At 43.5% G+C, this 11,487-nt stretch overlaps 2 protein-coding genes across 2 annotated transcripts; one reads left to right on the top strand and one right to left on the bottom strand.

Moving 5' to 3' along the window:
• Nucleotides 1-4,789: 4,789 nt before the first annotated feature.
• LOC144122879 (uncharacterized) lies at nucleotides 4,790-7,607 on the top strand. The gene is made up of 4 exons (XM_077655853.1): nucleotides 4,790-5,109; nucleotides 5,366-5,392; nucleotides 6,361-6,563; nucleotides 7,109-7,607. Exons 1-4 carry the CDS (start codon nucleotides 4,972-4,974, stop codon nucleotides 7,590-7,592), a joined length of 852 nt encoding a protein of 283 aa, XP_077511979.1. The 5' UTR covers nucleotides 4,790-4,971; the 3' UTR covers nucleotides 7,593-7,607.
• Nucleotides 7,608-9,313: 1,706 nt separating this feature from the next.
• LOC144122880 (uncharacterized) lies at nucleotides 9,314-10,116 on the bottom strand. The gene has a single exon (XM_077655854.1). The coding sequence runs from the start codon at nucleotides 10,083-10,085 to the stop codon at nucleotides 9,348-9,350; it is 738 nt and encodes a 245-aa protein (XP_077511980.1). The 5' UTR covers nucleotides 10,086-10,116; the 3' UTR covers nucleotides 9,314-9,347.
• Nucleotides 10,117-11,487: the final 1,371 nt, after the last annotated feature.

The following is an 11,487-nucleotide window of genomic DNA, read 5'->3' on the forward strand; positions in this document are numbered from 1 at the left end:
CAAAAATATTATATTTGGCCGGCCATACATGCTCCGCGCTGCTTGTGTACAAAAGAAACTTGGGGCCTGGTGAACAGTCTTCACGTTCGAAACAACAAGAACAGCATAATTCTATGAAATTCGGTGACCCTATTATAGTGCATATTATCACTATCAAGGAACACAAATAACTTCTGTTCTTTTAAAGTGCAGCCGTTGACTGGGAAACACAGCAGTCCGTCATAACTCTTCGATTATCGTATAGTCGGAGCGAGTGCACCATGCATAAAATATGCTCAAAACTGCCAATACACTACTGCCACGAGTGAAACAAGTATGTACTGTCTATTTCCAGATCAGCAGCATCATTACAATAGCCACGCGGCCGCACAGAAACCGTGCCAGACGCATAGCTAGCAAGCTGCACGCAACTGACGCGTGGGACCCAACATGACGCTGCGAGAGGAAACAACGGCGCGGAGTAGTGCAAAAGGTATTCCCCCCTGAAAACGGAGGCGAGCGGGTATCCAGGCGCCCTACGACGCAAACTGATCGGCGCCCGTTTTATATGAATAAAGTTTTCCCCGCAAATATAGCTGCATTTTAGATTTGGTTTTGTCTTGTTTAACTGTTTTTCCCTGTCTCAGGCAAATAATCATGTCAAGGAGTCATTATGTCAAGTACATGTGTTGCAATGCATAAACACAAAACAATCAAAAGCAATCCTGGTCTCCGCGCGTCGACGCATGCGCATCGTCACCAGAAAATGCAACGTGACATTCCGAAATTTCTTCAAAAGCGCAACATGGCGCAACCAGAAGAAACAATAATGGTCTTGGAACGTCGGAATCACGACTTGAGGGTCGCCGGCACTGTAGCTGTGGGTAGAATCGGCGATATGTCCCAAAACGGCATCAACGCATCGTCATATCTCAGCTAGAAAAATGTGCACTTGCTGCAAAAGAAAAGTATTTTATTTCTTTTTTGTTCCCGGGAAATTAAAAGAAGTTACTTTTAAAAAATGGTGAATAATATTCAGAAGTCATTTCACAAACTGTCCAGACGGAAATGTGTGTGTTATAACATCAACTGATTGGCTGGCAGGTAAGGGGCTGCACCAAGCAGTAGTTGGTCATAGAAGAGGTCTGTTTCCTTTTACGTAAAGAATAATGTATACACACAATCTCATCATTATCATTTATTGATCCCTTAAGGACCCTTCACAGGGTATTACATAAGGGGGGAGGGGAGGGGCGACGTACGTAGGAAAATACAAGAACAAAGTCAGAGGTTGATAAAAAAGAACAAATCTAGTAAAACATATATATGAACATAAAATGAGGGCAATTAAGACAACGAATACATTTATAACAAGTGGAATTACGTTTTACATATCGAGTGTCACGTCCGTCGGTGCCGGCTTAACAGTAGACCCTTTAGAAAATTCAGTCTGGCAACTTGGCAGGCATCATCATCAGCAACTTCCGTCGACGCCGTCGCCATATTTTGGGCACCTAGAAGACGCACAGGTGCTCTGCTCAGCCTTTGCTCCAGTTTCCATCTTGTTGCGTCTACAATACTTTGGTTCCATTTGTGAAAGCGATGGCGGAAAATTTGCAGTAGTCGAAGGACCTGACCATCATCCCGGGCGGATTTTCGGAGAGGCTTTTGGGCTCCTATTGTGATGCCCACGGTGTGAGCGGTCCGTCCGGCCGCACCTCTCAGCGAAGCTACAAGCTGGTATGCGAGACTTACTGTGATCCGTCGACAGTGCGCGTTGCCGCGTCATCCTGCGGGTACAGTATTAGTGCCTCTCTTGCGGACTTGCAAAGATTCGCGTTCTCGGTGCTTCTGCTGCGTCCGTGCATACCACTGAAGTGCGTCCGCGCTGCACGTCAGTGGCAGAGAACGCGTTTATTATTTATTTATTATTTTACAAATACTGCAGGCCCTATTCGGGCCCAAGCAAGAGTGGGTACATAAAACAACGTAAATTGCCACTGCCAATTAGCAATTAAGAACACAACACAACATGTACATACATCATTGTAACACTATACGTAACAGAAATAACATGAACGTACAACAGTGCAATACGTAAACAAAATAACAATGAAAAAGCGTAACGCAAAGAAACTGCTTTCATTGCGGCAATTTTAGAGGTCAAAGAAAAGGTTATTTGAAAGCTGAACGAACGATTCTGTTGTATTAGCGTTAACTACTTCTTCGGGTAATTTATTCCATAGTGAAATTGCATGGGGAAAAAGATAATATTGATGAATGTTAACGTTACTAAATGGTCGCTTAATTGTTTTGTTGTGGTTTGTACGAGCAGAGCGCATGGGGGGCTCGGGTAAATAACATTCACGGGCTATTTTGTAGTGACCATGGTACAGCTGATATAAAAATTTGATGCGAGATACAATTCTGCGATGAACTAGTTTTTTTCAATTTCGCCCTGTCGCGAAGAACGGACACGCTTGAAAAACGCGAGTATGTGTAGTATATAAATCGCAAAGCTAAATTTTGCACTCTTTCTATTTTCTTGATTAAATATTTTTGATGAGGGCTCCAGATTAAATCCGCATATTATAATTTTGGTCTGACAAGAGCTTTGTATGCTGTTAGCTTAACGGTCGATGAAGTACGGCGCAATTTCCGTTTCAAAAATGCCAGTTTTAGCGCGTTGCTGCAAACGTTTTCTATATGGGGTTCCCAACTTAAATTGCTTGTGAGTGTAACACCTAAATACTTCACTCGCTGGGTTTTATGAACATAAGAATTATTAATAATATAAGCAAAATCTAAGGGTTCTTTCTTGTTGGTAAATGTAATGGCTGCCGACTTCAAAGTGTTTAGCTTCAGTCCCCATGTTTCACACCTTATGCTAATTGAGTGCATCGCGTCATTAAGTCTTACTTGGTCGGAGTGATGATTTACACTAGTATAAATAACACAATCGTCCAAATTTAGTTGCAAACCGCAGCATATGTCTCCTCACTAGGAACAATATAAGCGTAGCGTGTTTAACAACTTTTAATGCACAGATTTGCACTCGGGCGTCATGTTGGGCGAAAATGCGATACGAACGCGACCTCGTACTTAATGTTGTCTGAAGCCGTGTTGATGTGTGCACGCTGGTCTAGAGAGCTCAGGATCGGTGTGCTACACAAGTAACCAGAAATCTTAACGCAGCTGCTTTGTGTGAGAACTGCACTTTTTTTATGCTTTGTTTGGCTATGCTGCAGCGATTGCGTGCTGGGATTACCCGTGAAAACGCCTGTTTCTAAATTTCTCATCTCTTGCTTCGCGGGCCTCAGTTCGGGCGCTCTAGACAAGCCTGCGTCTGTACAGTGTTCTGCGCCAATGACTGAAGCGTGCTGCGTGGGCTGCTCTCTGTTCTCTTGGAACAAGCGTGTAGAGGAAGCAAGGGGGAAGCTACGCGACACGCCGGTGCCGTGTGTTCGGTAACTCGAGACGCCTCGCCCATCTGCGCCGCTCCTCGGTCACGGGAGGCGCGCTGCAGCATAAACCTCTAGCCGCTTTGCTCTTTGATATATATGGTTTATGGGGGTTTAACGTCCCAAAGCGACTCAGGCTATGAGGGACGCCGTAGTGAAGGACTCCGGAAATTTCGACCACCTGGGGTTCTGTAACGTGCACTGACATCGCACAGTACACGGGCCTCTAGAATTTCGCCTCCACCGAAATTCGACCGCCGCGGCCGGGATCGAACCCGCGTCTTTCGGGCCGGCAGCCGAGCGCCATAACCACTCAGCCACCGCGGTGGCTCCTTTGATATATATATATATATATATATATATATATATATATATATATATATATATATATATATATATATATATATATATATATATATATATAATGTTACGAACGTAGGTTGCGTTGGCTCCGCAGAATAAAGATTTAAGAGAAGTGGGCACTTCTACAAAGACACTTTTATTTATCAACGTTTCGACCGCGGTGCGGTCGAAACGTTGATAAATAAAAGTGTCTTTGTAGAAGTGCCCACTTCTCTTAAATCTATATATATATATATATATATATATATATATATATATATATATATATATATATATATATATATATATATTGACTCCGCACATCCTTTAGAATTAGTATTCCTTTGTCGAGAATCACGTCTATGGTGAACCTGCACGCTCAGAGCATGTTGCATGCTGTCTGGTGAACGAGGCTCTCTCTACAAACGTATATTCATGTTGCTGCCATACAAGAGTAGCAGGAGCCCCATAGGATACTAGTACCTGAAAAAATAAAAAAACTGTATATTGTGAGCTCCACATCTCATCGTAATGCAGTTTCAAGCGAATGTAATTGTCTGGCATGTCTATAGTTCACCAAATACAAAAAACTGATATCAGTATGCAGTGGTTAAAAATTCCTCTAAATGGTTTACATGAAATTTTTCCATTTTTTTGCAGGCCTGATGAGGTGTATGTCAAGAGCACTCGTTTTCGGAGCCAGAATAAGGCATCCCAGCCCTATGAGGTGTGCTTTACTTTGAAAAGCTGTGGATCAGTGGCGTCTGCAAGATGCGATTGCCCAGCTGGTGCTTGTAGAGTGTGTAACCACAGTGTAGCCGCATTAAAGCTAGTGTTTCCACTTAAGAGCAATGGCTATAAGGAACCTCCACCAGAGGTAGCGTGCACCGAGCTACCACAGCAGTGGAGGCGCCCTCGTAGCAGCTCACTTGAACCGCTACCTTTACAGTTTGTGGACTGGAGGAGTGTGCGATAAGGTGACCTCTCAAAGCGAATCAGTACCAGGTTTTATGATGCAAGACAGCACGCCCAGCCATTTGAGGACCTTTCTTCAAGAATAAGGACACTTGGGTCAAGCATTGGTGAACTGTGTCCTTCGCCATTTTCAAGACATCTTGAAAGCACTGAACTTGTTGAAACGACTTCAAAAATTGGGCCGACACCAGTTGGCAGTCCCTTGCAGCATTTGATGCCTCTCGTGCCACATGGATTTCAAGTTCATGTGGCACCAGAAATAGTGTGCACAAATGCTGGCACCGCAGAAATGCCGACTCCACCACGATTGTTTGAGTCATGTCGCAAGTGGCATCTACAAGATGGGGATTTCTCTGCGCGGCTGCGTTTTTATGGAGGAAAAACGCCAAGGCGCCCGTGTGCTGTGCGATGTCAGTGCACGTTAAAGATCCCCAGGTGGTCGAAATTATTCCGGAGCCCTCCACTACGGCACCTATTCTTCCTTTTTCCTTTCACTCCCTCCTTTATCCCTTCCCTTACGGCGCGGTTCAGGTGTCCAAAGATATATGAGACAGATACTGCGCCATTTCCTCTCCCCAAAAAACCAATTATTATTATTATTATTATTTTCTGCCGCTGAAGCAGCCATCCTTAAGGTATGTGCACGTTTTACCTGGAGGCTGGAGATAACCGAGTAAATGGCCTGCTGATCCACCTCGTACATGACTCAATGAGGACAAAGATGCTCTAGGTGGCATTCCCTCAATGTCATCGCAAGAAGTGTCAGATGGAAGGCAGTTAACAATTGCTTAATCGGATTGGCCATGGTGCAATGAAAATTGGTCGACACCATTCGCTTTTGTGTGTGTGTGTGTGGGGGGGGGGGGGGGGGACTCATTTGAGGGGAAGTGCCGCTTTTTTTCTTGAGTTGTATCCGACTATAGTGTGGCTTCCGTGTCATGCTGTTTTTTTCATACCTTCCATGTTGAAAACCTAGCTGCCCCAAACCGCACAGTAACCTGTTTCGTAACTGCTGAAAGAAATAAAAATAGATGGTCACCCCTGAATGACAAAAAACACACAAAAAGCAACAACTAGCAGCTGGTAGTTAAAGTAGCAGGTGTCCATTATAACGATTTCATTACTTCAGTTGCAGAGCAGTAACCTTGACTTCAAGCATCATTATAGTCACTCAGATATTGAACGAATTGTTTATACAGGCTACTGCCTCGGTGGTGAGAAAAAGATTGGTGTGTGATTGCTAGACCACTTTGCACAATGTGTGCCTGAAAAAGTTGTCCCTTTTTTTAAAAGTTTTAAGCTATCTACACAAAGTGGTAGAGCCATATAAAACAGCACTGCTAATATAATATACTTTAAAAGAGTTAGATGTTGGGCTAGTATGATTTGTGACAAATTATACATATTTTTAGTGCAACCAGGACAAGGACACAAAGAAAAGAGACATACACGACCGCTCGTGTTTGTCTCTTTTCTTTGCGTCCCTGTCCTGATTGCACTAAAAATATGCATAATATGGCAATATAAGTAAGTCTGAGGTGAGAGGTTACAGAGGTGAACAACTGTCATATCAGTAACTACCTAAAATATGTTTTCTTTCCAGGGTTTGCAAGTATCCAGCCAGGAGGCCATCGATCTCGAAAAGAACACGAGGCAGCAGTCTGGCAGCGAGATGTGGAAGAGAGCCCGCGTCCATCGATTGACTGCTTCATCATTTGGGGTTGTGGTCAAGTGCCCTACGTGGACAGAGAAAGGCCTGCAGAACCTGACTGCAGACAAAGACCTTTCCCGTGTCAGGGCTGTTCAGTAAGTGAGGTCTTATTTTACTAAGTACGGACAATGTATTTCAAACAACACATGGCGTCATGGGTAGTGCTGTGAAGCCTCCTATGGGCACGTCGAATAGCTCAACAGGTGACCACAAGCGGTAAATTTAATCACTATTTGAAAGACCAAAGGTCAAAAATTTTCCCTTCAAAAAATGAATGAATACCAACAAGTGCGGAGCATATGACATGGCATGCAGAACGTTGCCTGGAGAGCTTACCATAACTTCAGCAAAATATGTGGACGTCTGAAAAAAAAAGAAAACGATGCCTTTATAGACCTTTTCAAAAAGAGGCCAAATGGTGTCGCCACATTTGCTTCTTTGCTGTGGATATGCACCAAGTCAGGTTCAGAACAGATTGTGTTCTTTCCTTTATCTTCATTTTTAGATTAGCACACTGCCCTACAATACAATGCGAATGGTTATTTATTTGCTGTAGACCAGGCAAGCACACCCAACTCTGCTCTAGGTGAAAGTTCCTCTTAATATGAAAGTGCCTGCCTTTTTTATGCTGTTATTGCAGGTACGGCATTACGAATCAGCAGCCGGCTGTGCAGCGGTACGTGGCTGTGATGAAAGCCAGGGGCCATGATGTCGAGGATTTTCGGAGCGGATTGGTCGTGGACCCTTCATATACATGGCTGGGAGCTTCACCGAACAAGCTACTCTTCGACCCGTGCGAAATTCCTTCACATGGCCTTCTTGAGGTGAAGTGCCCATACAGTTCGAAGGGAAAAACTCCCGACGATATGGGGGATGGGCACTGCCTCCAGAAGGACAGCATGGGTGTGTTTAGGCTGGACCGTCGCCATGAGTATTACTATCAGGTCCTTGGCCAGATGGCTTTATCTGGTTTATCCCGGACCGATTTTGTTGTTTTTTCTGATCAGTTCCTGATCATTGACCGCGCCAAGTTTTCTGCTGAAGATTGGGCTGTTGCAAGACAGAAACTTGACAATTTCTTTTTTTCTGTGCTGTTGCCATATATGGCCTCGAAACGCCCTTAAAGATGCACTAAAGAGAAATCTGAACTCGTCTTTTTATCGCAGGAGCTCTATCTACACGTTCCGGGCATTTATAGAAAATTCGAATTATTATTCTGTGCGGCAGATTGCCCCAATTAAGTCGGATGAAACGTCCCGGCTCTCGCCTTTTTTGAACTGAACATGGTAGGTAGGCGGAGTCAACCAACTCGTGGAATGCCTTTAAGCCAGTCCAGTGGTGGCTTCGCTTTCATTTAGTTTCTTATGTTTCTGTGAATAAACAGTTCCAGTCACAGACAATTATAACCACAAATTAGGCCCACGGAAATAAAAATACACGTGGGCTCTTTGAAATACGTATCACTCCACCAATGGCAGAGCGGCAAGCCGCCACGGGACTGGCTGACACGTTTGTTGACTCCTCCTACCTACTGCATTGAGTTAAAAAAAAAAGAAAAGGCGGGAGCTGGGACGTATATTTAATTAGGACAATCGGCCGCCCAGGACAATAATTCGAAGATTCTAAGAATTCCCGGAACGTGTAGAGTTCCCGCGGTAAAAAGACGAGTTCAGATTCCTCTTTAGTACACCTTTAACAATGCATAGTGCCTGTAAACCAAACATTCTGCTCTCAATATTGTTAAAAAGACGACAACGAAAAAGCGGGCAGTGGCACGGGACTGAGCAGATGGCACTAGGCCCACAGCCATTAAAATTGTATTTCGCCTGCCATCATGTCGTACTGTTCTTTGGCGTGTCACCCCGTATCATATATCATTAAAGGATTGTAGACTCCAAGTTTGTGTATTTTTTACCCCTCTTTCATGTGTGAGTTAAGTATAGCTCTTGTGAGACATGAAAACTTCAGCATAATTTCTTTGTCATCATCATTCACTGTATCACTAAAGGCAGCCTGCCTGAACAGCCAGAAATAGTTGGCGAGTACCGCATGGTCTGTATTTACTAGTGTGGTAGGAACCATGAAGAAAACCTAGCAACTAAATTTTGGTGCCTGTACTCGTTTGGGGCATGTCTTATGTGACAGGGAATAGAATAGTTTTTGTTATGTAAAAGAGATGACAAGAATGTCGCAATATTTAATGAACACTGGAAAATACGTGCAAATATTTAATAAACTGGAAAATACACGGGAATCACTACAAATATTCAATGGTGCCCCGTGCGTGCACAAACACTTGGTTCGATGGATATCCAGCAACCAGTTTGGAGTGTCCAAGTCTACTGACATTCATGCCTATCTTTATGGCAGTTGTGACTTCCACCTTCATATGCTTGTCTATACAACCGTATCCTTCCATTTGTTTTTGCTTATTGTTGTGCTGTTATGTCGTAAAGCTGCTAGTGTGCCAAATTTGGTTTTTCATACCAGACTTTTTAATGTGCTTCTCTGGTAACCAAGCAACAAGGGATGAAGGAGACCACTCAGACCTTGTTGATTTACCTGAAGTTGAGCACTGACATTTATATTGCTCAGTTCTTGCGTCAAGTCGTAATGTGTATTTTGTGCATGGTGCATTTACTGATGACTCAGATTTTCTGGCATGCACACTGTATTTTGTACGTTGCATCCTGTAGCCTTTGTCTTCCTCTTTCATGTCTGTGTAAATAAAGAATGTCATGGTTGTGTGGAAACGGGTAATGGGCCTTACAGCTACCCTATTCACAAAGCCCATTGTCAGTTTTCAAGCATCACTTAATTGCTGTCAGATACTATATAACATCAAGGCTCAGAAAAGGGAGAGCAAAGCTTGCCTTTTATTACGACAGGAGCAAATTTGTCAAACATTCACTCATCAGATAGTTGCACCAGCGGAGACTGGAAGTTAGTATAGCACATACAATCCACATTTCATTTATTATGGGGCTCAGAGAAAGCGGTACCAGCCTATCGAAGATGTGAAAACTTTTGATGCGCTGTATGCATCGCTCAACATGCATCCGCAGGGATGCTATTTCTTCCATTTCTTTTATCTCCTCTTCACTGAACTGACCTTTTCTGAGGAAAGGCGGGTTGTTCAAAGCCACGTTGATTGTCTCGAGCATTTCTTCAATCTTGAAACCTTTGTCTGCCATGACAACATCACCATCATTGAAAGGAAGGGCCAAGAAACCACTCTTGCTCAAACATTCTTCGTCAGAAATAGATCCTGGAAACAAATTGGAGACAAAGGTCACTGTACCATCGGGCGAGATGTCAATCAGTCCTTTGAAGGTGTTCGCTGATTTGTACGATGAGAATGTTGCCGACTGCAGTGCAAGTGAGCTGGCTGCCCGACATTTAATTTCTGTTGCATCTAGTATGACTCGAGTTGCAGAATACTTTCCTTGGAAGGAAAGTGGCATTTCCTTTTGAACATGTTTCTTTGACATCCACAGAGGTATCTGTGTTAGTTTAGTGAAAGCAAAACTGGCCCAAGTAATACAGATTCTTGATACTGTGGCAGTTGACACACAGAACCTGTCAGCAAGGTCCTTTTCGAAAAGTCCAAGGTGCATTCTTACAAGAAAAAGGAAAAACTCGTTTTCCACTGTCAGACTTCTTGGCCTACCTGCCAGAGATGGGTGTGCTTGTGATGAAGATTTGAATCTGATGTTTTCTCCCTGTTCCCCTGGATTACAGAAAAGTAAAATTGTTTTAAATATTCCATATGATGGCAGACCGGTATAAAATCTCATATCATCACTGTGCTTGAATCGGTCAATAGAAAACTCTCTTCCAACTTTCTTTTCAAGCTTCTCTGCTGTTGCTTTGGTGAGTTCCAGTTCTCTGCTGGTTCAAAACAGCACTTCTTTTACTGATTTTATTTCTTCTTCCTTTTCTTTTGCTTCTTGTTTAGCTCTTTGAAGTTTGACATGAGACTGTCGGAGTTGTTCTTCGGTAACTTTCAGCTCATTCTTCACTGTTGTGAGTGATTGCCTCAGATCGTGCGCTTCTTTTTGTCCCGTGCAATCCCGTGTACATTGAGGCGGCTGTAATTTCAAGGAGCTGAAGTACATTTCAGCATCTAGAAATGCTGTTAATACATGAGGCGTTCCAGAAAGTTCATCACAAATGTCGTCGACTTGCATTCCACTGGCTGTTGTTACTTCTCCATTCACAGCAACATTCTGCACGCAACGCTCTTTCGGTGGCTTCCTTTGCACTTTACTTTGCTAGTGTGTGAAACTAAATATGCTTGGCACTGCATCATTTTTGAGGCGCCTTGTGCCGGTAGCATAGTTTGCACAAAAGTCACCATCGGTGAAGTGCTTTGAGCACACCTTTGTGTACTTGTTTATATGGAACTCCTTGCCCTCATCTCTCCTTACTGCGGCAATCCATTTTTTTTTCAAACCAGGATTTGTGGGGAACCCTAGAAAAGAGACCTGCAAAAGTACAGCCCACTTAGTAATTGGTCAAGGTGCAGGTGTAAAAGCATCAATAAACATGCACTTTGAAAAATGGTATCAGATGTCTTCTTGTGTATTCATCAAGGTGAAGGAATGAAAAATGTACATTTTCTTCACCTCTTCAGTACATACAGTTGAAGACAGAATAATGTGCACCATGCTTGTGCAATCAAGCTCGTCTAAGCACCATCTAGCAATACTAATGTAGTGTCTCATACTTCTGCAAGTGTCACGTGCACTTGCACATAGAGGAAGAAAACCTTCGTATGTTCATTAATAAATGCGAGGCAGGATTTGAAGCCACAGAGTGTGGCCCATAATATTTTGTCTGCGAATGTGCTTCAGTCTGGCAGAGAGCTGCGGGGATGCGTATGCACAGGAAAAGTTTATCCGTCGCGCGGTAGCAGAGTTAAGTTTCTAAGCGCACCCGCGTACCGTTAGTTACTACGAAGCTAGTGGGACGGCTTTGAACACACAAGGCTGCTAAGGCTGAGCTCTATGCACACGA

This window comes from Amblyomma americanum, chromosome 3 (genome assembly GCF_052857255.1).
Source record: "Amblyomma americanum isolate KBUSLIRL-KWMA chromosome 3, ASM5285725v1, whole genome shotgun sequence".
NCBI lineage: Eukaryota > Metazoa > Arthropoda > Arachnida > Ixodida > Ixodidae > Amblyomma > Amblyomma americanum.

Bases quoted from the DNA above. Each gene is read 5' to 3' on its own strand.
- LOC144122879 (XM_077655853.1), top strand. From the start codon at position 4,972: ATGCCTCTCGTGCCACATGGATTTCAAGTTCATGTGGCACCAGAAATA. The intron at 5,393-6,360 runs GTATGTGCACGT...TTTTCTTTCCAG, and splicing joins CTGAAGCAGCCATCCTTAAG to GGTTTGCAAGTATCCAGCCA. The intron at 6,564-7,108 runs GTAAGTGAGGTC...CTGTTATTGCAG, and splicing joins TCCCGTGTCAGGGCTGTTCA to GTACGGCATTACGAATCAGC.
- LOC144122880 (XM_077655854.1), bottom strand. From the start codon at position 10,085: ATGCACCTTGGACTTTTCGAAAAGGACCTTGCTGACAGGTTCTGTGTG.